Here is a 24,899-nt window from a genome sequence, read left to right on the forward strand (position 1 = left end):
AGGCCCCAGTGATGTGCTGACCCCCACAAACATCCACGGGCAAGTGCAGGGCCTCCATCCTCAATGGTGAAAACCTCACTGAGCTGGCACAGGCTTGAGCGCATACAGTCATATGTACAATGAACAAAACATGGGCAAACAGGCCAAAAAATGTCTGGCTGAGCGCCATGCCAGCTGGGCTGTGAAACAGTGGGCTGGAAGCAAGGAAACAAACTGATAGAAATCTCCAACACCTCCAAGCCTCCAAGGTGTCCAGGTGCTCTACAGTAAATCTGCATGATCAAAAAATGATTTAGTATCTAACCAGCTTGCCTGCCATCTCTCCAAACAAGAGCTGTATTCCTGAAGCACACTAGCTCCTAGGGAACATTTTCCTGAAATAGCAAACTGGTAAGAGCAAGCCAGGTGGGCTGAGAGAGGAGGGAACATGCACATGAGGGGCCTTCTGCTGTGTGCCCTAAATTTGGGAAGCCTTCTGCACAAGCAAAACAGCTGATGGAAACTACCAGCATTGATTACCCCAAATTATTGGTGAGAGTCCCATGAAATGGTTGAATGCTTATCTCTCAGCTAATTTCCATACTGGTTTTGCCACCAGACTCCAGATTCACCACAGGCAATGGAATTGCCCCATTTCCTTCTCTTAAGACCATTGAAAGTATCACCAAACAGTAATAATTCTGCTAACCTACAAAGCAGTTCTATTTTACCTTACATCTTCTGCAAAAATAAAAATCCTCTTCTGTTTGGCATAAAATGGCTGCTTTTTAGGAGAGCTAATTACTTTTGATTTCTGTTAACCCTCTTGCTGGGAACATAATGCCTAATTGAAAACAGTATCTGGTTGCCTGACAACAATTACATGTAAACAAATCAAAACAAATTTTAGCTGTGACTTTCAGGCCCATGTAATTACACTTAGAACATTAAAATCCAGGTTTGGAAGGATGCATACCATGCCAAGGGGCCTTTACAAGGCCTGATTCACCCCAAATTACCATGGGCTGGAAACAAAAGTATTTTATTTCTTTTGTAAAGCAAACACAACGGTTTGGTTTTGGATTGAAAAATTCACAAGCTTTTAATGCTGCAATACCTGCTGAAATTGTTCAGTGTTAGTTGCATTTTTGCTCCACTGCTGTTTCTGAGTGAAACTCAGGGTTTGGCCTGAGTTGCGCTGAGGATTTGCTGTTGGACAAAGAGAGTTTGTGGCTCACTGCAGAAACAAGACTGAGACCACATCTGGTGGTGGAGAGACAGACAGCAGGCTGCTTGCTCAATGACCAGAGCCATAAGAGTATTGCCTGGCATTAAATCTTCAGACTAGACTGTTGACCTTTAATTAGTGACCTTTAATTACAGTTGCAACCAGCTGAGAGAGGGATATGGCTCTCTAAACCTTACTGCCCCTGCTTGGTTATCACAGTTAGCTGCTATCCTCACTCAACAGGGATAAGATGGCCAAGGAAAAGGAGCGAAAAACCACCCAAAACTTATGAAATCCATGGGCTTCTTTTAGCTGCCATGGTGGGGGGATGGTAGGGAGGGCTGGAACTAGGCAAACTTTTAAGTTCCTTTCCAATCCAAACCTATCCAATCCAAACCATTCTATGGTTCAATAATTAGTAGGTTCTTGATTTGCCCTCAGCCTTGGCTAGATGAGGGGATCACCTACTCTTAGGAGGGTTTTGCAGCCCAGCAACAGCCAGAGCTGCTGAAGCATGACCTACACCAGCCCCTGGGAGAGAGAAATGCCAAAAACCCTCTGCTGTTCCTCCCACTCTGAACCATGTCACTGAGGCTGTTATGTGCACACAAAGCATAGTATTAAACTGCAGGGTACAGCATGTAACTTATGGGTTTTCAATTGAGAGCAGAAATGTTTGGGTGATTTACATTGGACTGGTGGGTGTGTAGTTGTGCTGAGCAAATGATAGAGAATAAATAATAATGTGTATAGCCTATGATCGAAAAACTGCAGGCATCTGCATCATAGAATCATAGATTAACTTCAGTTGGAATGGACCTTTAAAGGCCATCTAGTCCAGCACCCCCTGCAACAAGTAGTGACACCTTTTATGAGACCAGGTTGCTCAAAAAAAGCCCCAGCCAACATGACCTTGAACACTTCCAGGAACAGGGCACCCACAATTTCTCTTGCAAGCTGTTGCCGTGCCTCACCAGCCTCACAGGAAAGAATCTCTTCCTAATATCTAAACTAAACCTACCCTCTTTCAGTTTGAAGCCATTCCCCTTGCCCTGTCACTACATGCTCTTGTAAAAAGTCCCTCTCCAGCTCTCTTGTCAGCCCCCTTCAGGCACTGGAAAGTGCTCTAAGGTGCCCCTGGGATCTTCTCTAGGCTGAACAGCCACAACTGTCTCAGCCTGCCTTCATACAAGAGGTGTTCCAGACCCCTGATCATTGTTCTGGCTTTCTCTGGACCCATTCCAACAGGTCCACATCTGTATCCAGATAGACAGATAAGGCTATATACATTTTTGACTTAAAATTCAGTCTCTGATGAAATATGCAAATTATTTTCAGTTAAGAGAACAGGCCTTTCAGTAGTAGGAAAAGATCGCCCTTAAATCCTTAAATTCCAATTAATGTGTTGTTTATTAAAGCTTTTGAACATCTGGCCTGCTGCAGGAAAAAATCTTAGGACAAAAAAATAAAATCAAAGATAAATCTAACTGCACAAGCAGTAACATAACTTGCAAGGAATACAGAAAATACACGTATTCCTGCATCTCATAACCAGTTTGGAGTTAATCAACTTCTACATTTTAAAGTATTTTTTAACCTATTACTAAAACCTCTCTCATGCTGATGACTGTTTCCCTAGGTCAGTCTCCACTCTCAAACAGCATTAAATGCTGGTTCTTTGTCCTCTTCCAGAATGTTTCCCACTAGGATCTTGCATATTATCTTCCTACTTATCTCTGTTCCAGTTTCCCTTAGTACCACTCATCTTGTTTCCCCTATTTATGCATTTACCCTGTTTACTCTCTTTGCTTCCCATGCTCACTCCGAGCTTGACACTTTCTCTTCTACCTGCCAGTGTCCCCACTTATGCCTACAAAACAACCTCCAGAACATTCATTTTTTAAAATATTTTTAAATCCTTGCCCTTTAGATAATAAATTTCAACCACCTCCCCTTCAATCTCTATTAGTACATCTCCTCTTGGGGTTGGGTTAAGTAGGCTGTCTTCCCAACATCCCTACAATCTTTTATGATATAATATGTCTTTTAATTAAGTGTATGGAAGAACATAGACTTCAAGAAAGACCAAAAATTACTCTGTGGTAGACAATAGCAATTCCCTTATTTTTAAAGTTTGTGCAGATAGCTATCTCATCTGTGCTAGAAAAGAAAATTGTTTACTGTGGCCTAACATCTAGGAAGATAAACAGACTTCAAACACAAAGCAGAATCAATACGAAACACAACAGCCTCATTTCATTCCCTTGCCTAATGAAGTGTAAAAAACAAACTGACAGCACAACAAAGAGAAAAGAATAATTGATTTCAAAATGTATTCCAAAGGTGGCATTTGTAATCCAATTAAGGAAAATATTGGAAATTGTTTGGGCTTTTTCCTGACCATGGAATTTCACTGTTGTTGATGCTGGATCTTCTTTCCAAGTGATAAAATTTCAATAGGAATCCATTCAGCTCTTTCATTGCTTTTATGCCCACATTTCTCAGCAAAAGAGATCTGTACTTTCCAGGCACTGGTCCACCATAGCAGGAGGATGTGTGGCTGTCGCAGACCACGCATTATGTGACAGTGGTTGTCATAGTTTGAACGCAGCATTAACAATAATGAGTGAGCCAAGCACTGAAAGCTGACCATCGGCGCCGTGCAGACGAGGTTCTGACACCCCCAGCCTCCGAGAGCTTCTGTGTTTGTGCCAAGAAAAGAGGGATCGCTGCCAAGGCTGCGTGATGTGCAAGAGCTGGCCAAAGTGCTCTTCCCAAGCACAGTTGTTTTCACTCGCTGTGTGTGGAAGAGGCTGTAAATTGCTCTCACAAGAAACCACAGAGGAGCAGAGTGCCTCGCAGTGATTTGTTCCTGACCATGCAGCATTGCCACTAGGTGGGATTTTTGCACAGTCGGTTTTAGCTGGGGATTGCTGAGCACTATGATTCATGCTGTGGCCAATAAGAGGGGTAAATAACGGGCCAGAATGGGAGTAGGAATGAGCATTGGGGCCAAGGGACACAGGGAGTTCCAGTGTCAGTGCTGGGTGATGGATATAACTGCTGGTGGGGGAAAGCAGCATCCCAAATGAGCAGTTTCTGCAGGGCAGCTCGCATCGGGTGCTCACCGTGCACTGCAATGGCTTTTACGTTCATACAATCACAAACACATCTCCAAGCACTTAGCCTCTCCCTGCTGAATCCTTTGCAAATCAGCATTGCTATGGTGCTATTATTGCCTGTTTTTACTGGTTCAAATATTATTTAGTGATAGAGGTAATTAAAATTTTCCAGCCAGTGATGATAACTAAATTAATTAATAACCAGATTAGCTGATTGATTGAACTGACAAAGTATTCCTTCCTCCTCAGATGGCACTGAAGTGAGTGGTTCAGCTCCAAAATGCAGATGTGAGGTATTACTGTTGTGTCATGCAGTCACAATAATTTGGAGGGAGGGGGTGTCTTTCCATTCCAGAAAGTTTTCCATCTTCCTTGGCAGATCTTTTAAACCAAGACAGCCACACAGCTGCTGCCATGGACCCTGCACACCAGGGATATGTCAGAGACAGAAATGTGTCCATCAAGAGCTTAATGGAAGCTCACTTTCATGGCAGGAGCTAATGCAGCCTCACCTGTAGCTGGTATCCACTGGAGAAAGTCATCACCCAAATGCAGCGCTGCTGCTGGTTCACCACAGAGGTTCAGACTCACAGCTGCTAGGCACCAAACCAGGAGCTGTGCAGGTTGGGAATAGCTCTCAGGCACAGGTCTCCCTTGGCAAGCTGCCTGCAGCCAGAACACCCTTGCTGTTTTAGAGAGAGCCTGCTTCAGGTGCTCCGTTTTCAGGCAAAGGGATCAGAGGGGGGCTGTATCTTATGGCTGCCTCTTGCTGCTGCAGACACACCCAGCCTTAGAAGGACCACTAAGGTGGTGAGCAGTGCCACTGAGGCACTCTTAGAGTCCTGCTCCCCTTCAGTGGCTGTTAATGAAGCACAATCATATTTATGGGGAGTTCTGTCTTTCTCCTCCAGGAGGTTCAATGTGAGACAAGGTTTACCTACCCTTTACTTTTCTACTGCTGGAGAAAAACAGGCTTCACAGCATGGTCATACACTCCCAAATGACACGTGCTTGTCACTGGCATTACAGTCAGTAAAAAAGGAGTCTGATGCTCATGTTTTGTTCAGATTAGAACAAAAGCCCACCAAGCCCCTCTGCAAAGTGTCAGAGCAATTAAAGCGCTCCTGGCTGCACGGAGACATGCTAGAAACTATCAACCCCACCACACAATAGCTTATTCTCCTGCAAGGGGATAGCTTTTCTGCCAAATTTTCCCCTTCCTTTCTCTACATCTGATGTTCATAGGCTGGGAAAGGTAAAGCATCATTGCATCTTAGTGTGTTGTGCTGCCAGGGGCAGGGACAGCTTTAGCAGCAATGGTTGGAACAAGCATCAGCACGTTGCTGGGTTTACTGCTGACCACCCCCTAGCTGTTTCTGTGGAGAATGAAATGCTTTTCCTTTGATGTAAGGACACTGGAAAATTCACGTAATGGCAACACAATGCAAGCTGGAAACTGTCCGCCCTCTTCTTTCTCACAACGCTCAGCAGGGCTCTGGCACAAGACTGCCAGAGGCTCCGAGGAAGGTTGCTCACAGGTGATGAAACTCCCTGGCACAACAGGCTTTGAGCTTCCTGCTCTTATCAGGACAAGAAGCTGCATGCAGAGGTGCTGGTATGGTGCAGAAAGGTTTAGAGTCCTAAGAGTTACCAGGAAAGGGGACAATGCAGGGGGAAAAAAAGATCACATGGACTCTTTTTTGAGCCCAACCAGCACTTTTTGACATTATGTATTTGGAGAAACTGCTATCTGCTATCCAGGTAGCTCCCTCAGCAGCCTGATGGAGCTGGGAAGCTTTCTGAAAACAGCAGAGTCAGAGAGTTTCACCTGGCTATCCCCTCTTTGCCTAATATCTAGTATTAAATACACTTCCCTGCCCTCCTCAAAATCAGTAACAGTATTATTGGAACAAGCTGTGTGGGTCCTCAAATTCTGTCCTCTGCTAATGATATCCTGTCAGTCAGCAACAGAACTTGTACATGGTTGAGATTACTGAAGCTCTTGCCTGCAGGTTTTTCCAGAGGACAGCACAAGGGATAATCTGACCTTGTGAGCGTACAGTGAAAAAAAATTGAGCTTTATTGAAGAAATCAATACTTTCAGCCTAGATTATGCCTCCTGCCAGGGAGGTGACATCATTACTAGTCCAGGTAGTCATATTCTGCTGAGCTGGCATCTAAAACAGAGCTCATGTTTCGCCAGACTTTTCAGAAACCTCTGTTCAAACCCTTAGAACTTAAATGTTTTGCTGGGTTTTTACAGTGCTGTGATCTGATAATTTCATGACTGGCAGCCTACACCGTGCTTTACCTCACTAAATGTATTTAGGATTAGATGCAAACCATGTGCTGCATTTAGATAAGTCGCACATCAGGCTGAAGTGTTGCAGGCAAGACCCTCAGAATGAATGATCCATCTCCCTGGGGGCCCAGGAACACACTGGGTCCCAAAATCTTCACTGAACTGGAGAGGAATCTGAGAGCCTCTGAGTCAAACCCGCTGCTCAATCTCCTTAAAACCCTGCCAGCACTCACTTGTAACAGTAGGCAGCTCTGAAACTGCCTCCATTTCTGCCTGGAGCCTCTATAGCAAAATAAATAAATATATAACCAATAATAAAGAAATCAATAAACTTAGAAAGCACAGTCTTCTCATACTGAGAATGTTTTCCATATCTGTTGGTCTTGAAGAGACAATTAAAAACCAAAAATCACAGATCCGATAAACACTAGAATCGCCTGTTGTACTTTCATAAATTTGTGCAAACTTCACAAATATATCATTATCATATTTATAGTAGAATAAATGTATAAAACTGCTGAAATGCATGGATGCTAAGACAAGGAAATTAGCTAAACACATAGTTCCCTCTGTGATAGGACAAGTCTGGGTAATGCTAGGCACAAATTAATTTTTCACTTGCTGATATTGCACTTGAAAGTCCCTTTTACTAGGGGCAAGCTTGAGGGATGGCCAGTGAGAAATTAACCAAGGAACCATGGGAAGCACTGCCCAGTGTCTGACCTCCCAGGCTGGTAAACAATAAACTCTATGCTAGCTTCAAAACAGCTTTCCTAATAGGCAAAATAGCTAAAATCAGGCTCTTATGAGAATATACTTAAGATTTTCAGTCACTAGTAACAGTATTTGGATAAAACTAGTTCTGACAAAAAACCAGTGTCAGAAAATGGATATACCCTCTGCAAAGTAAAATCTAGACTAACGAGAATAAACTTTCAGAAAACGATAGCAAAGGTTACCAGCAGAGCAGATGGACTCTGCCATAAGCAGCCATGGGTCCATGCTCACCAGATCAAACAAGGATAAAATAATCCCAGGTGAGTGGAAGGTACTTAGCGGGTACAAAAGCCCTGAGTAATGTGTGCCAAGTCTTTTGAGAAGTAACTAGGTCAAACAAGCTGATGATTTACTCAGCTTTTCAAAACATGGAAAACAGCCCTCACATAAAATTATGGCATGGCTAAAACCTTGAGAAATTTGTTCTGAGGTGACAGACATGCTTCAGGTGAATTTTACATGTGAAAGGATGCTGTCATCCTATTGTGAAAGTCCCATACCTTCTTGGTGAGTTCTCATAGGCAGCTCCTCACAGCACCACCTCCTTCTTCTTCACAGCAAACAAACTCCAACTCACACCTCTCCCAGCTAACCCACTCTTTTGTACACTCTTCTTATTGGACACAGCTGTGGCCTATTAAGGGCAGGCCTGTTCCTAATCTTTGGTGATTAGCACAGCTGCAACTCCTCAGGTGTGAGATTACCTTCTGCACTTTTCTCTTATATTCTATCCCTCTACAAAGGGAGAACGAGTTTTTTGTGGAGCCTGTGGGCTTTCCCATGGCTAAGGAAGCAGAAGAGAGAGGAAACACACACGCACCCAACCTCCCCAGCCCCCTGAGCTGCCGAATCTGCAGGGGAAAGGAACAGAAGCTCTTAATACACTTGAACACTGCTTTTCAGCAATAAACTGCCCTAATTATAACCTGCTGAGCTCAAAATGGCAAAAGCCAGACAAAAAGCTGGCAGACTGCAGAAGTCAGGCTGCCACGGTGGCTAGGTGGAAATTTCTCCCCAAGTCAGTGCGTAGAGGCATCGTCTGAAATTTTGGGTGAGTCAGAAAAAGTAGCTTACAGCAGGTGTTAGTTAGGCAGGAGCACAGGGAAGGCTAGGATCGGGTCAGGAGGATGCTGAGGAAGGTGGAGGGGGCAGTGGGGCTGCTTGGGCAATGGCAGGCATGTTCGGGATGACAGGTTGAAGGAGTGCAGGACAGCAAGGAGGAATGCAGCAGGACTGGATCCAGGCTTTATCTTAAATAAATTCTGAACTATGCTCTCAGGAAAGAAACAAAGACACCTGCAGAGGAGGTAGAATAAGTATGCTCATAAATAAAATAACTATATATTTATAGACAACAAATATACCTATGCATACTTAAATTTATAAAATTTATTGATAAAAATAGTCCATATCAATAAAAATTAAGTATGTGGTAACATTTTCCATTCTTTCATTTGTTTTTCTTCATTCCAAGGTATTATTCCCAAGTGTTGCAGTAATGTATGCTTAATATTGTTCCTATAGTAATGGACATACTTGATATACTTATGTCTGACCCTCATGGTTACTCTGTTTCTGACAAACTGACTAAATACTAAACATGAGAAAATGAAATACTGGATGCCAGACTGTCTTCTAGCTCACTCAGCAGTGCCTCAACACTGAAGAGTGTTTTATTTCGTACCAGCATGGCCCCTTAGTCACAGTGAGAATTTCCTTTCTTTGAGCATGGCCAGACCTTGCTAGGTCTGCAAAGTTTCTTTCTCTCCATTGGGATCTCTGCTGTTTATTTTTTGTAGTGTGTAGGAAATGTTATCAAAAGACAAAATCTATTAGCTCTGGAGGCTACCCGAGGAGACATGGTAAATAACTCAGCATCATCACACGCAGCTCCAGCAGGGCTGGGAGCAGGACAAGTTGGACAAGAGAGCACAGGCTCTGTTGCAGCAAATGGAGTCAGCCTGCTCTGACTCACAGCCTCTCATTGACTCTGAGAGATCTATTCCCTTCATGCAACCTCCAATTAAAGAAACAACAGTTGCTAACACTTCTGCTTCTCCTAGTGCTCACTTCCCTCAAAGCTTAGCATAAAGTTTTTGCTGTGATGCTTGAGGTCAGACTCTTGGTCTTGCTCACAACACCAGCTTGTTCCACAGGAACAGATACTGGCTTTGCTTATGGAGCAGGACTCCAAGATGCAAATAAATCATGCACAGTCTGGTCACTCAAGATTCTTTACAAATAAAAGAAAATTAAAAAATGGAAAGCAAAACATCTCAGCAAGTTGCAGCTGCCAGCATGCAGGCTGCAGTACATGGAAAGTACATTTTAAGGCGGGAAAGAGTAACCCTTGTACTCTCTGACGTGGGGTGGAGGTAATTTTCAGTCACCTCACAGTACAGGCAGTTTGGGCCCAGTGACATGTCACCCAGTGTCTGTGCCCGCAGCTCAGCGGGATCTCTCTCACCCCAGCGAGGACACAGCCCACCTCTATGCACAGCGCTTGTGCAGGAGGGCTCCTGCGTGCTGCCTCCGCCAAGCTCGCCGGGCCTCATTCCTGGGGCTCCATCCCTGGTGCGTGTGAAAAGGTCGCTCCCGTGCTGCCTGGCATTCCTGTGGGCAACGAGTAGGTGACTTGGTATTGGGTTAATAACGAGCAGGGGATAAACGCACATCTCCCGCTAGGCATAGGGAGCCCTGCGCATAATCCTGAAACAGACAGAGTCAGTGTGCAACAGCCCTGGGAAACCGGGACGCTTACAGAAAGCAGCTGAAGCCTCGGGCAGTTTTCTCCAGCATGCTGTAGACAGCGCTAATTGCTGGCCTGTTGTGAAAATATTGCGGCCCCTCCTCATCAGTCCCCACTGGAGCAGTGGTTCAGCGGGAGCTGCGGTGCCGAGTCCCCGAGGCTCCCACGAGCCGGGCACAGGCTCCTGCCTGCGCCCGCTCCTCACGTCCTGGGAAACCGCTTTCCCGACCTCAGCATCCTTTCCCTGTGCTCTGGGGAAACACGGTCACGGAGCCGGCAAGTAGGTCAAGCAAAACCCTAAAACTGGGTGAAACCGCAAGCCGGGGCGCTGCGGTCCGAGGCTGCAGCTGGGCCATGTCCCGCTGCCTCCGGAGCGGCCCCGGCAGGGCCGGGCCCCGCGTCCCTCGGCCCGGCCGGGCCCCGTTGCCCGCGCTGGGCCGGCCGGGCCGAGGGACGCGGGGCCCGGCCCCTCTGGCTCCGCCCCGGCGCTTTAAGGCGCCGCGGGGCCGCGCCGGGCTGAGACGCGCCGAGCCGAGGTGAGTGCCGGGGCAGCGGGGCCGGAGCGGACCCTGGCAGGGCTCGGGGGTGGCGAGCGGCACATGGCGAGCCGGGGCCGGGGGGGTTGCGGGGGCGATGCTCACCCACTCCGCTGCTCTAATGATGGAGCTGCCACGCACCGGGCTTCCCCGACAAAGCCGTCTAGGATAACCGGATAGCCTGGAATTCTTGTGTGTCTGTCTTGCGGCTGGCTTAGGTCTCTTGAATCTGAGCCGCTGTTAGCAAACGGGTCGGAAAAGACTTGGCGGCTGGCGCGGCTTGTCCCGTGGATGCGTGCTGGGTACGAGCAGCTGCTATCAAGCCGCAGCAGACAGCCAGAATTATTGGTGTTGGCAGTGAGATCACCTGGATGTTTGATTGCTGCTTTTGAGCTTCCCGGACGCCTGCAGGAACCAGCCAGAGAGTCCCGAGGAAGCAGGGATGGCGGTCTGAGCCCGCTCCCCGCGGCGCTCGGCAGGGAGCCCTGGGCAGCAGCAGGCTCCGGGCACCGCTGTGAGGAGCGGCCGGGCCGGTGCGATATCCCGGGCACCGCTGTGAGGAGCGGCCGGGCCGGTGCGATATCCCGGGCACCGCTGTGAGGAGCGGTGCGCTGTCCCGGGGCACCGCTGTGAGGAGCGGTGCGATATCCCGGGCACAGCTGCTGCCGGGCACCAGCCCTCGCCCCCGAGGCGCCTCCTGAGCACTGCTGCCAGGAGACAGCTCCTGCTGTTGAGTAACTGAGGAAATATTGCCGCTCTTCCCACGCAAGCGTCATAGGAACATCATGGGGAGGATAAATGGAAATACTTTCCCTGGAAGAGAATACGGTTACCTTGACCTACCCACTTCAATTCCTTTTTATTTTTCATTTAATGAATTCCCAAAGCCCTTATCAGAAGTTTTGAGTTAGCTAATGGTTGTCGGGTCGTCTAGTATTCTGTCTCTCTCGGGGAAGAAAGGGTGGAGCTGCACCCTGTCTTGCCCAACATTTCATGTGAAATCTGGGGCAAAGCTGGGGAAACCTGATTCAGGTCCTCAGCTGTAGTGGTGTGCATGGAAACTGAATTATTGTGTGCTAACAAAACGATTAAGGTAATGCAGGCTCATGAAAATGCACAATAGAACATGAGGATGGTGGTGATGAGAGGAAAAGACAGAAGTAGTTCTTGTACCAAATACCATTTACATTTTGGAAAGCAAACAAAGTGGAAAGGAATCTTTTCTCCTTTTCTTTTTTCCTCCCCTGTCTGTACATTCCTTTTCCAGAGTGTTGTGCAGCCTATATTCTCTTTAGCTAAGGACGCTCTTTGCTCTGATTGATGTCAGCTGCTGTGCAGTAGCACAGCCAAGCACTTGGATAAAAGAAATGGAATCTTGATTTTTAGACTGTACAGTTGTGCCAAGAATGACAAAAGCAAAGTGGGAAATGTCATAAAACTAATTTTATGAGCTAGGTCAGGGTATTAGTGCTAAACCATGGAGCAGTAATGATGCTAATCCCATGGAAGTATTAAACAAAGGGCTTTCTCAGTAATTGGTGTCAGTGTGCAAATGGCACTGCTCAGCCACTCCAAGCAAGGTTCCTAAGCTGTTGCTTAGGAATGTACCTAAGGTGCCCCAATTTAGGTTAATAAACTAATCTCATTTTCCCACATGCCTTGAATGGCTGTCTGCCTGTCTTGGACAAAGGTCTTGTAGCAGCTACCTGGCAGCATGTCTTACTTGGGAACCACACGTCCTACCTTGCACTGATGAACTGCTGCTGCTCGTGCTGCTGGGGTGGGAGGCTTGTTTCACCAGGCAAGATGGGTAACATAATTCAGGTTCAGCCAAAACTGCTGCTCTCAGTTGTGATTTGGGAGCCTGCTCTACCTTGCCTGGGGTACAAGGCAGCTCGCTCTGCGCTGAGGCCTGTCCCACCCTTTGGGAAAAAAGAGCTCTTCAAGCAAAGTGCTCCTCTCTGGCTCCCTGGGGTGGCACTCCCAGCTCCTCTCTGTTGACAAGAGAGGCAACTGGAGATTGGTAGTCCTCTGCTCCTGGCTCAGAAGCATGAGCGCAGAGTTAACTGAAGGCAGCAGGCTCTGGGCTTTGTGTGGGGATGATGTTGTGTGTATCTTCTCCTTGTCAGGCCTAGGAGAGCCTCTCAGGGAGGGTTTTGCAAAACTGAGGGAGAGTTTTGCAGAGAAAAGTCAGAAGCTCCCAAGAAATTCCTTCCCAGCCTCCCTCCCTGATGGCTGACCTGTCCTGCTGTGGGAACTCTGAAGGGAGGCAATGCTCTTGCTGGTGGGGGAGGAAGGCAGGAGGTGCCTTTGGGCACCTTCCAGTGGGCAAACCATGGTCCTTGTCCAAAAGCCGTGTGTGAAATGAGGATCAGTAAGGAGCACCGGGGTGATGAGTGCTGAGCAGCTCTGCTGGGTGAAGCTCCTGGAGGCAGTAGCCCTGTCCGGCTGCTGCTGGCCTCTGCGCTGGTGGGAGGTGGTGCTGCTGAGCTGAGCCTTCAGCAAACACAGCTGTGTTAGCTCACGGTAGCGGCACTGGTGGCGGGAGGAAAGCCCCACAGATCTCGAGGGTGATGGGCAGGGATCTGCTTTGGAGCTTTAACCCCAGACAGCAAATGGGAGGAGCTGGGGGGGAACCGCTGATGGTGGTGCAGAGAGTGCAGGGGAGTTCAGGAGGGAGCAGATCAGCTTGAGATGGGACAGCTACTGCTTCTGGCTTAATGTAAGAGACTGTTCCCAAGGCTACAGGCTGACACAGTGGGTGAGATGCCTGTCCCCAGAGTTTTCTGAGTGTCCATTGCAAGTAATGCATGAGAGGGGGTTTCACTTCCTTTTAAATCAGCTGTGGCTACTTGAGCAGTTTGGTTTGGTTGATATACCGGCCTGGTAAAGGTGCAGTTCATGTAACAGGGGTGGAGTCCCTGGGAAATAATCCCCCTTAAACTTCTTTGAAGTGCAGGTGTGATCTCAAAGGAGTTCAGAATGTTCCTACAACCCTAATAAGTGGTTTTCCGGTGAAGTGAACTTTGGCTTGTTCCACATCCCAAATGACAGGCCCTGCAGTAAAACAAAATGCCATTGTTGGCATAACTGGTTTGCTTCTATCAGACAAGAGGCCCAGCATTAGTGAAGCATAGAAACTGAAATTATATCCATCTGGGGGCATTCGTTCCAGGTACAGTAAAGCTCTTTTGCATGAAACTGTAATTTGTGCATATCCAATTTATATAACTTTCAAAATCCCCGGGCAGGGACAGAGGACATGGCTCGTGAAGACTGTGTCTCTGTTTTTCTTGCTGTTCAGCAGCAGTGGTCTCTGTTCCCCTTGCCAGTTCGTCTGCTTTTACAAATAGCCGTAGAGAGCCTGCCTAAGCCTTTAAGTCTGGTCTGGCATCTGAAGAGCTGGGAAATTGAACTGGTCCCAAAATCTTCTCACGCAGTGGAGGGTCATGTTTTTAAACAGTTGATGAAATTACAGAGTTGTGCTCTGATGCCACCCAAACTTCACAGATCTGGTTTAAAGGAGCCTGTAAGCCCAGCTGTCCTGGGGCCAGGGTGATGGAGAACACTGCATTTAACAATGAGTCTTAATTGTTAATGTGCATTTAACAATCCCCTCCTCCCCTCCTGCCTGGCTGGGCACACAGAACCAGCATGCCGAACTGGGGAGGTGGCAACAAATGCGGAGCCTGTGGCCGCACCGTCTACCATGCTGAGGAGGTGCAGTGCGACGGGAGGAGCTTCCACCGCTGCTGCTTCCTCTGCAGTAAGTATTCTCCTCCAAAATCTCTCCTGCGGTAGCTGTGGGGGTCACAGCAGCAGGGGGCTGGTCCACAGGATGTGTCCCTGACACTGGGAGGGGCACTGGCCAGAGGTGACTTTGTCTGTCATGATTCCTGCTTCCCCATGTGCTTCCTGGGCTTGGCAGTCCTGAGGGGAGAGCTCACCTCTCAGTGAGAGGTTTTGTCATGTCTCAGAGCAGAGCACATCCATTTGTACTCTTGCCAGGAGTACAAATTTCCTCAGGAGTCTAAGGGATCCTGAGGCTGGAAACCTGGCTTAAGTGTTGCTGATGCAGAGGAGGAAGGCCAGTGGCAGAGCCTTGTTTGCACTGATCTGAGCTCAGCTGGGCTTCTCCCCGTGGTCCTGGGGCTGGCAGAGGCTGCAGGAACAGTTATCAAACTGCTGCCCTGGGGTCCTGTGCAGACCAGGACAGCAATGCGCTCGAGCACGGCAGAGTTGTTGATGCTTTAGCACAGCCAAAAGCCTAAACTTTCTTGGCACAGAGGCCTGTGGTTTATTTCAGATGAAAGGAGTCCAAAGCATTATTTTCCAGTCCAACCAACAAGCCTAGTGAGGCATTGAAAATCGCTTTCTGTGCTGAAAATACCTCTGCTTAGATGAGGGGAACAAAGGGTCTCTGTGAATTGGAGGCTCCTACTTTGCGAGCAGACAGCCTCTCTGTCTGAATCAGAGAATTTTACCTTATTGCAAACATGAGGTACTGCTTTTCCCCACTTCTTGGTGATTAATACATATGGGCAGAACTAGGGTGTAGCCTTCTTATATTGGCTGCAGTTACCTTGGGCCTCTCAAACAAGTTTGCTGTTAAGTCTGTTGCCTAGCCTTGGTGTGCTGTGCTGGCGTTGAGAGCTCGGCACACCTACACTCCTTTCCTTGAGCTCTACAGTGGTCACAAAAAACAAAGATTAGATGCCTCGGCTGCCTCATTTTCAGCCTTTTATGGGAGTTACTATTAAAAGAAACCTGGAACTTGCGGTCAAACAATGGCTCTAGTGTGTCTGAATACATGGTTTTCCTTAGTGCATACTTCTGTTGGGGTTAAAGTCCATAGGCTTAACAAACATGCATTAATTGATTTACTTATTGGATATTATATAAAAAGAACCTTAGAGCTAATGATTGCCATACACAAAAGTCACCCAGTGTTTTGCAGACATTAAAATTTTTAAACAAAAAATTCATTGAGAGTGTTTCTTTTTTTCTCCCCCAAATTCTTTTTCATGGGCATAATGCTGTTGCAGATGGAAAGGGCACGGCAGTTGGCACACAAAAGGAGATTTAGGAAGGAAATAGTTCTCCTTTCTACTGTAACCTTGAGTAGAGGGCTTGCATTGTGCTGGAGGACAATGTAGGAATGCCAGAAAAGCACAGCCAAGGGAGAACCAGCCCCAGCTCTGCCCTGAAGCATTACTGGGGGGGTGAGGGAGGTGGGAAACCTTGAAGATTCGGGTTTTTTCCCAGCCCCACCCTGGCCAAAAGGGCAGAGCAGGGGCTCTTCTGTACTTCATGCTGTATGGCATCTGTTAAGGGAAACTGCTGACTGCCCTCTCTGGGTTTCTGAGCAGCCTCGTTCATCAAACCACGGCAAGTTTCCAGGCTTTAAATGTCACGGTCATGAAGAGGTGGGAGGGAATAGAGCCCTTTATGGGGCTAAGCATAATTCACAAATTCAAACAGCAACTTGCTCCCTCTAATCTCTGGTGGTCCCACTGCCTAATGGGAAGAATTCTGGACAGGGAAAACCATAACATCACTTCTCACTTTATTTTTGGCTTACGATGTGTGCTGATGGAAATAGTCCCTTAAGGCAGTTTGTTTTGTTTTTTTACCTCCAGTGGTCTGCCGGAAAAACTTGGACAGCACAACTGTAGCAATTCATGATGCTGAAGTTTACTGCAAATCTTGCTATGGGAAAAAGTATGGCCCAAAAGGTTATGGATATGGCCAAGGGGCAGGCACGCTGAACATGGACAGGGGAGAGAGACTAGGCATCAAGCCTGAGAGGTGAGTGAACTGAGTTGGGGGTGCATGGCCCTTGTCCTTCAGTACTATTTTCAGAGGAGTCTTTCAGGCTGGATTTTGTTGATGTTCGTGTTGGGAATAGAAACACTGCAAAATACCCCGGTCTAGTTGAATGCAGGGCATTGAACCTGCATTGCATGAAGCTCCCACTGGTGACTGTGTGAGTCAGAACAGTAGAAGCAGGAGTTAGTGCAAGCAAGGACACTCATTTTATGAATGAGCCATAGGGGATTGGATTATGGAGCTGCTGATGGCATTGCATGAGCTCGCAGAGGTGAATGTGGGTCTCACATTGCTCTACTGTTCTACAGATTCTTGCAGGGATGGATTTGGACAACTGAGAATCTGGGGCTACAAGCAGAATGAATTTTTAATTGGCAAATGAAGAACCATTTGTGCTTAATTATAGCCAAAACCAAAAGTCACATTAAATAGTAAACATTCCTAATCTGATTAAGTTCTTGCTGTAAAGCAGAGCATTAGGAATGCCAGAAAAGCACAGCTTTTCTGTGGAAAGAAGCTGAAGTATGTCTCACAACGTGCTTCATGCAAGTTCCCAAATGACTGCTTAACGTTTATATGATGTATGCTCTGTAGCCAGATTCAGTGATCCATTCAGGTTCCTGATTATAATCAGTGGACAGGAACTTAACAGAATTATTTGTAGCTTACTGTCTGAAAAATACGTGTTCTAATGGAGTTCAGTTCTTCTAGTTAAGTGAAAAAAGGAAGGCTCTGAAGAAATTAGCCTTTACAGTACCTTCTTTTTATCCTTTAAAGCATGGCCTTTCTCTTCTTGTTGTTGTGGCTTTGGTTTTTTCTCTACCAAGTGTAATTGGATAGCCTTTCTGGTAACTTACTTCTCCAGTTTTGCAGCAGTACTGTATTCTGTACCATGTGCTGGGTGCTGGTCTGCTCATGTTGCTAAGCAGAGCAAGAGATCATTTTAGTAAGAGCAGAGAAAACAAATGTCCTGTTTCTTTCAGCACTCCTTCTCCTCACCGGCCCACCACAAATCCAAACCCTTCCAAGTTCGCTCAGAAGTTTGGAGGGACAGAGAAATGCTCCAGGTGTGGTGATTCTGTTTATGCAGCAGAGAAAGTAATAGGAGCTGGCAAGGTAAGGAACTGCACGTGTCGTTTTGTACCTGCTATGTGGACTTTAAATTGGGCAAGGTGTGTTATGTCAGTCCCAGCAGGGAATCAACTGCAGGGCAGTTACCTTAAAACTGCATTTCTTTGCACTGGAAATAATCAAATCAATCAACTTAATTGAAAAAAAAGCACTTGAAATGCAGGGTGATAAGTGACCACCTTAGAGGTGAAGATTTAATATTGTCTCATGTTTAAGACTTGAAGAAAACTACAGAAGCCCCTCACCCAGAAGAGGAAACAATCTTTAGGTGTGCAGCTTGTGAAGGAGGCCGAATGTTTCATCTAAAGAATGTTTCATCTGAAGGGGGATGGTCTCTGAAAATACCATGTTAAACTGCCTATCGGTCTGCCTGGTGTCTGGCTTACTTGCTACAGAGAGTCAAGATTGCTCAGAATTGATCACAGCAAGCCCAAACTTTCAGAGTGCTGCTCTGAGCAGAATGTTGGGTGGAATCCGGGGCTTTGTGCTGCTCACAGAAATGCAGATGCTCTTGTCTGCTACTGGTGCACTTCAGCTGCTTTTCATTGCACCAGTCTCTAACCAATAGTGATGCAGATATCTCCAGGTGATGTGGTTTTTTACCAACTTGGGCATCCTGTGTATTAATACTACTGTCTTTATTTTTTCTCTAGCCATGGCACAAGAACTGCTTCCGATGTGCCAAGTGTGGAAAAAGCCTAGAATCTACAACCCTAACTGAAAAAGAGGGAGAAATCTATTGTAAAGGTGAGAAAAGAAGCAAAGAGCATTTGTTTATGGTTCAAGATGCCTTACAAGGACAAATAGTCAATGTCTTGCTGATATAAGAAACATTCTGTAAGTCATAGGAATAGAGTAAAAAATGAAATGGATATTACTGAAGCTGCTGATGTGATTGACATCTGCATCAAGTAAAACATCACATACTGAGAAATGCAGCAGCAGCCTTGCCCTGTGCCTGATCAGAGTAAGGAAACAGCCAGCAAGCATTGTGCTCTGCCTTCTTGAGTGGTTGTGCATATAAACTTGATCCCACACAGTGGTTTGATGATAACAAAGACTTAACAGATACCAAGCCACAGACTGGACCTGTGAATTGCTCTCACAGATGGAACAGTCCTGGCTACTGAGTTCAGTCCTGTTAGTTATGCAGCTTAACAAAATGTTTCTAAGTGTTGCTTCCCAAGGGGATATTCTAGTGACTAAGGAAAAGCCACTGAGCTTAGCACTTAGCCCAGACAGTGCTGTTCTTAATTAATGTGCTAGAAGACTCAGCTACTGTGTGTTCATCTTTCTCACAGGTTGTTATGCGAAGAACTTTGGCCCCAAGGGATTTGGGTATGGCCAGGGAGCAGGTGCCCTTGTTCATGCCCAGTGAGGGGGCTAAAAACGCCATCCAGTTCTGCTGAGATCCTGCCAGAAGGAGCAAGAGTTTTCCAAATGTTACTAACTACTGTGAAACAGATACTAGTTACTGTAGTGTACCTTAAGCCAATGATTTTAAAAACAAACACACACACTGCTTTTTTTCTTGCCTTGTGTATCACACTGTAACACTTTTAATACTGAGCATCAATTCAATAAAGCTTTGCTTGTTGATATACCCTAAATCTAAGTCTTGCCTACTTTGTCAGCAATAAAAGTGAGGGGAGTGTTACTGGGTACTTCAGGGGTGGAAGAATGATGCTTCACAGACTTGATGCACAGCTCTGCTGAAAGCTGGACATACGCAGTCATGGCCTTCAGAGCTGAATAACTCTCCTACAGCATCACACCATAATATACGTGTGTGCAAGGCAAAGAGCTGCTTGCTGCACAAAAGTAGTAAATCTTAATCTACTGCTCTCTAGGGTGACACAGCTCTGAAAGTGATAGAGAAGGGGTACCTGTGTGCCTAAATGGCTGCCTGTCTCTGGCACAGAGTCTCTAGTAAATGAAAACCAAACCGTAATATTCTGAGGGACTGGGCGTGCTTTGGTATTGAGGTACTGTTATGCACAGAACTTACTGCGCAGGAATACTCCACTCAGACAGCTGCAGATTAAGAAGATAGGTAAAGATAGGCAAAGAACTTTGAAACTCTTGTCTAGTTTGAGAAACAAGCTGATACTTTTTTGGGACAAAAGAACCCTTCACAACACTGAATTTATGGAAACACATATAACTGGGACTGCTGCAATGAAACACTAAGCAATTGTGTCAGCATGGTCTAAAGCAGTTTCAAGCAACATCTATGACCGTGGTCTGAGGCAGTGAAGCAGTTCAAGCCAAAAGCCTAATTAGAAAAATATGTACAACTCAAAATAATACACAAAGAGTATTTTGTACAGGTTATAAAGGAACCATGCGGACAGGAGGAAAAACAAGCCAGCTCAGTGACCCAATAACTTGTCCAGTTCACAGAGCAGGAAAGATTAGAGCTGAAAAAGACAACAGTAACTCTGAAGCAGCACATTTCAGGCGGGAGTGAGACAGTAAACAACAGCACAGCCTAGGAAACCTAGGAAAACCTCTCAGTCCTGCTACTCATACCATGGACATTGCTTTCATAGCAAGTAAGTCTGATTTTACCAAAAGGCAGCTAATGGGAGGTGCAAGGCACTGAGCTCTAGTAGAAGCATAATGAGGGTGCAGAGGGCTGGCTTCTTTCCAAAAAACCCCAAACCCAGGAACCAGCTTGCAAATCATCAGGACTCCCAAACACAGCAATTCATCTGGTGGAGAACTGCAAATCTTGGATGGAGATCTTCAGCACAGGCTGAAAGTCTTCCCTGGTCTTTTCCTGACAAGCTAATGGATGGTCAGCCCAGACACAGCCTCACCAGGAACACTGCCTGGGGAAGGGGTGAACACCACCACCAATTCTCAATGCCAATAGCAAAACAAGGCTCAGTGGAAAACCACTTTTTTCTTCCCTTTAGATGTGCTCCTAAGTCCTAGCCTTACACTTTAATACACCTTGCTGGTTATAAATATCCTGATTAGATTTGGATTGTTACCTTGTTTCTGCTCAAACTCTAACCTTTAGTGTGGATCAGAATAGCCAAGGTAGTCTGTGTCCTGCAAGTGCCACTCAGAAGCACACACATCTTGGTGGCACATCCTAGCCCTATGTAGATGCCTGGCTGACCCTTAGAATACTTCAAATGACATTATCATAATGTCATATATGAAAGGACATTAGGCCACATGAAGCATTCCCTAGATGGAGTTCTCCCTTAAGAAAGCATGCTTGCCAGCATGCTTCACTCAAAAGACAGGAATATTTAATTTAGCGAATGCTAACTTTAATTGGTAGTGCAAAGGTGTAACTTACCACAGTGTAGTAAATCACAGGATTTCACATCTGTTCATATTTGGGTGCATGCCATCTGTAAGACACCTGTACATTTTTCCAGAAAGGCTTCTGAAACTGGACACAAACTACACTGTATGAAATCACACCCCAAGTCAATACAAACACTGCATCTAAGAGTCAATATTTATTTGATTAATAACTTACAAAATTTAACAGATTTAATTTATGTAAGGAGAGCTAGTTTATTAAACATTTTACAGATTTTTTTTGTTCACAATGTAATACACATCAAGATCTTGACAGTTTTAAAATAATACTTGGCACAGTTATAAATAATATACAAAAAAATCCACAGCTTAAAATGTAGTGATGCTGTTTTACACATTAATTGAAAAAAAATCTGGTGGACATCAAAGAATACAAAAACCTGCAAAGAAACAGCACATGTTTAGGGCCAAGACAAAATTCCTATTTATTCTACCTATGTCAGATTAAGTTGGTCTGATCTGCTGTTGGTCTAGATCAGCTTAAGTTTCAGAAGCAATGCAGTTTTGGTTCAACAAGTGAATTTTAAGTTTGATAACTTGACAGAAAAAATGCTGCATAGTTGGCTCCCCCCTGCTTGCTTTATGATTTCACATCAACAATTCAGTGTTACTCAAGACAAGTTCCATTTTGCACTGGAAACTTCATACATCCCAAATCCATATATGCATGTTAATTTTCACAACTACCTACTATCGCTCACATTCTGCAGGTCTCAACAAATATGTCACCAGAGAGCTTCTGGCATGGAAATAGCGCAGAACTTCCTACGTGCTACCAAGGATCACCTCTTCTTTTGCAAACACTTTTGACATGGAGTGCATGATACAATTCATGGCATTTAATGCTACTGGGCAAATGTGACCAAAACTTGCATCATGCACTGAACTGGGTGATATTTTATAAAGTGTATTGAAGCTCCTCAAGCCAACTGACCCCCAGCTAAAATGTGAAAAAAGAAATTAATAAAAAAATATGCAGAACATCATTGGTGATCAAAACAAACCATAGTGTAAAGCTTTCATGCTTTTTTCTGACTAGAAAAAAAATATGAATAACTGAAGTCAACTGTTTTCACAGAAATAGAGCATGTTTTTGTTAGGATTAAAAATTTTGTCTGACAACAGTAGCCAAAGCTTATTCATCCCTATACCCAAACCTCTCCTGCTAAGTGTCCAAGACAGCATTGATTTTTCCAGTATTAAACATTCAAGGACTCTGATGCTGCACTTCTGTAAATCCTGATATCTGGTACTTGCAAACTAAGTGTGTGTCTTGAGATCAATGAACAACTACAGAAAAAATGTTTACTTGCAAATACTGAACATCAACTATTTACAGTTTCACTGCTCCTCCTACTAAGGCAAGGGCCGGGAATACCACTAGATTGCTTTATTATCTGTAATCTGCATATTACAGAAAATGCTAATTTTGCCAAGCATCAAACATGCAGTGAATTTGCAGGGCATAATGCCTATTAACAGCAATATTTAACATCACTAAAAGCTCATTAGATATCTTCCTATACTTTTTGGTTGAATAAAATGAAAATGAGCAGCTTTAAACACACTAAACACACACTCACAGAGAGAAAACTATTTGATAAATTATTTATATACAGATACACATTCTTTACACTGGTCTCAGACATCTGCTTTCAGGACCCTCCCCAAACTCCCCTCACAGGTTCCTTGAACCACTGGGTTGCTACAGCACTTAGAAGAGAACTAAACTGATTCTCAGTCTCTCTGTAAACAATAGTTAAGGAAGCAGTGAACAATTCACTATGAGTATATGAAAACACCATAACAAAAATCAGTGCATCACATTCAAGAAAAGCTCCTTTGGAATGCAATTTCAGATCATTCCTTACCTTCCAAACACATCTGTAGCATGAGAACTTAAAAACAGAAATTAGGGTGATCTCCACGTGCCAACGCACCATCTTCCTCAGAACACTGCTCTGCTCTTTCTGTGCGCACGTGCCATTATGGGGATTCTTAATTTTTTGTTTTTGTTAAAGTTTGGGTTCCATTATTTCACATCCAAATGAAATGAGCATTTCGGGCAACTTTGGGTTCTTCTTCTCCAATTGCATTCAATTTTAAACTATCTTGTCTTTTAATAACTGAGACTTTTGCTTTTACATCTGTGGTATCCCCCATGTAATTTCTCTTCCAATGTGTCTCCAAATACACTACACTGTACTGTATGAGGACCAAACCTAATACTAAAACATTGCTAGTTTGTAAGTTGCTTATACAATTACTTCAAAGATAATTATTTTTTCCCCACTTTTTTCCCTGAACATTATATACTGTAAACTAATTTTACAGGTGTATCATGCATTTAGGCAGGGCTTTAAGTTTGACAGAAAAGCTTTCCTTACTGGCGCAGCTGTTTATTTCAGATTACATTATTTCAGAACAGGGTTGTTACAAGTACTTAGTTGTACCACTAACTGGTGGCAAAAACAATCACCAAAAAACATGGGCAACATATTTTTACTCAACATTACCTGACGTGCCCTACTGCTATAACTTAACATGTTACAGGGGATCCCCACCACAGGATGTTTATAACAGTACTGAAAAGCACATTTTTCAATGTACATCTTACTACAGAAAATCTGTATTTAAAAAATCACATTACAGGAACTACAACATAGCGATCAGTGAACTCTGTATCATGAAATTTAGTTTTATATTCTAGATTCTTGTTTCAGTGGAATAATTGATATTGGGATACAAATTTTTCTGCTCAGCACAATATAACTACTTATGTCAATACTTCAGTAATCTCATGCTCCATTGTGAAAGACATTAAATAAAAAACCCGATAACAAATACTGTGAATATGCTGTCATGAATAATTCTCATGTTAAGAACTGTTAAAATCCCTTTTTGATCCTCCTCCTCTTCCTTATCAGGTTTGGCAGTTTATTCTGTCCATTTTTACTTTTGTTAATAAAATTCTGATGAAGAGAAGGTACCTTTATGATTCATCATCAGCCCTACACATAGCATGCTACTCTTCAAGGGATGCGGAGTCGAGAGAGAGAGAGGGAAAATTTTCCAGGCACCACTCAGGATGATATGCTCACAGGATGAAGGTGGTGCTACACTAGCTGGTAGCCTGATCCTGAAGTTTGGTCATATTCTATTGTATACTGCCTTGTCCAGTCCACAATAACAGGCCGAAAAAGACCACAGCATCTGAATTCAAAGAAGTCTATAATGTTCCTTATACATCCATGGCTAAAAACAAAAGAGAAACACACATTAGCAAGCAATATCATAGCTCATCTTACAAAGTACACAATCTTTTGCCTACCTACAAATTTGATTCTCCACCCTTAAAGTTTCTAACTTTAGAAAATGAGCTCTGTTCAGAATTTTTCTCATACTTGATAAGCAAGTTGATGAGTAAGTTCTGAAATTAAAAGTGGTCACCAGACTGGTAAATGTTTGATCCTTGGGCATAATCAAGACACCAACTTTCTTCCACTATCCACCAAAACATGTTTTTAGTAGTCAATCACCACATAGCACAACCTGGTAGTTCAGATCTTGTTTTAAGAGGACAGTTGCATTGTACAGATGGATGCAAAGCAAAATGGCATGAAATTAATGTCTTCCTAGAATAATTTCCATATTTATTGGTATCTGTTTCTGCATACATACTGGTTCACCAGCTGCAGGTCTAGAATCAACCAGGTCCCTTGACAACATGAAATTAAGAAAACATGATCTGAATTAAATGAACAATTCAAGCACTTTCTGTGGCTGAATCAATTAACTGTCAAATATTTAAGAAACCTACATAAAAACTCCCAACATGCTGGGAATTTTTAACTTAATTAGACATGGGCTGAACAGATCATAGTTTTCTGGAAGAGAAGCT

At 44.7% G+C, this 24,899-nt stretch overlaps 3 protein-coding genes across 6 annotated transcripts in view; 1 reads left to right on the forward strand and 2 right to left on the reverse strand.

The window, feature by feature from the left end:
* The window catches only part of LOC113460377 (uncharacterized), a 129,201-nt gene extending 117,649 nt beyond the window's left edge, over positions 1-11,552 (reverse strand). Inside the window, exons 1-2 of one of the 3 annotated variants that reach the window (XM_074539697.1) lie at positions 10,799-11,552; positions 9,897-10,021 (exon numbers count right to left, since the gene is read on the reverse strand). In XM_074539697.1, coding sequence (XP_074395798.1) covers positions 9,897-10,021; positions 10,799-11,469 — 796 coding nt within the window. In that variant the 5' untranslated portion in view covers positions 11,470-11,552. Of the gene's footprint in view, positions 1-8,782; positions 10,022-10,798 lie in introns of those variants that run through there. The other 2 variants (XM_074539698.1, XM_074539696.1) reach the window with 2 other exon arrangements.
* On the forward strand, positions 10,264-19,263 carry CSRP2 (cysteine and glycine rich protein 2). Of its 2 annotated transcripts, none has more exons than XM_074539699.1 (6): positions 10,264-10,437; positions 14,341-14,459; positions 16,333-16,501; positions 17,506-17,638; positions 18,307-18,400; positions 18,955-19,263. In XM_074539699.1, exons 2-6 carry the CDS (start codon positions 14,348-14,350, stop codon positions 19,029-19,031), a joined length of 585 nt encoding a protein of 194 aa, XP_074395800.1. In that variant the 5' UTR covers positions 10,264-10,437; positions 14,341-14,347; the 3' UTR covers positions 19,032-19,263. The 2 variants fall into 2 exon arrangements, with proteins under 2 accessions (XP_074395800.1, XP_005480681.1); XM_005480624.4 differs by lacking the exon at positions 10,264-10,437 and adding an exon at positions 10,549-10,693.
* Positions 19,264-21,122: 1,859 nt separating this feature from the next.
* Positions 21,123-24,899, reverse strand: part of ZDHHC17 (zDHHC palmitoyltransferase 17) — a 65,536-nt gene continuing 61,759 nt past the window's right edge. The window contains exon 17 of the mRNA XM_074539695.1: positions 21,123-24,253. Within this exon, the coding sequence (XP_074395796.1) occupies positions 24,115-24,253 (139 nt within the window). The 3' untranslated portion in view covers positions 21,123-24,114. The remainder of the gene's footprint in view (positions 24,254-24,899) is intronic.

The sequence above is a fragment of the Zonotrichia albicollis genome, chromosome 4 (assembly GCF_047830755.1).
Source record: "Zonotrichia albicollis isolate bZonAlb1 chromosome 4, bZonAlb1.hap1, whole genome shotgun sequence".
Taxonomy (NCBI): domain Eukaryota; kingdom Metazoa; phylum Chordata; class Aves; order Passeriformes; family Passerellidae; genus Zonotrichia; species Zonotrichia albicollis.

Excerpts from the sequence above, each read along its gene's own strand:
- CSRP2 (XM_074539699.1), top strand. The coding sequence starts at position 14,348 with ATGCCGAACTGGGGAGGTGGCAACAAATGCGGAGCCTGTGGCCGCACC. Across the intron at positions 14,460-16,332 it reads CCGCTGCTGCTTCCTCTGCA|TGGTCTGCCGGAAAAACTTG; the intron begins GTAAGTATTCTC and ends TTTTACCTCCAG. Across the intron at positions 18,401-18,954 it reads GGGAGAAATCTATTGTAAAG|GTTGTTATGCGAAGAACTTT; the intron begins GTGAGAAAAGAA and ends TCTTTCTCACAG.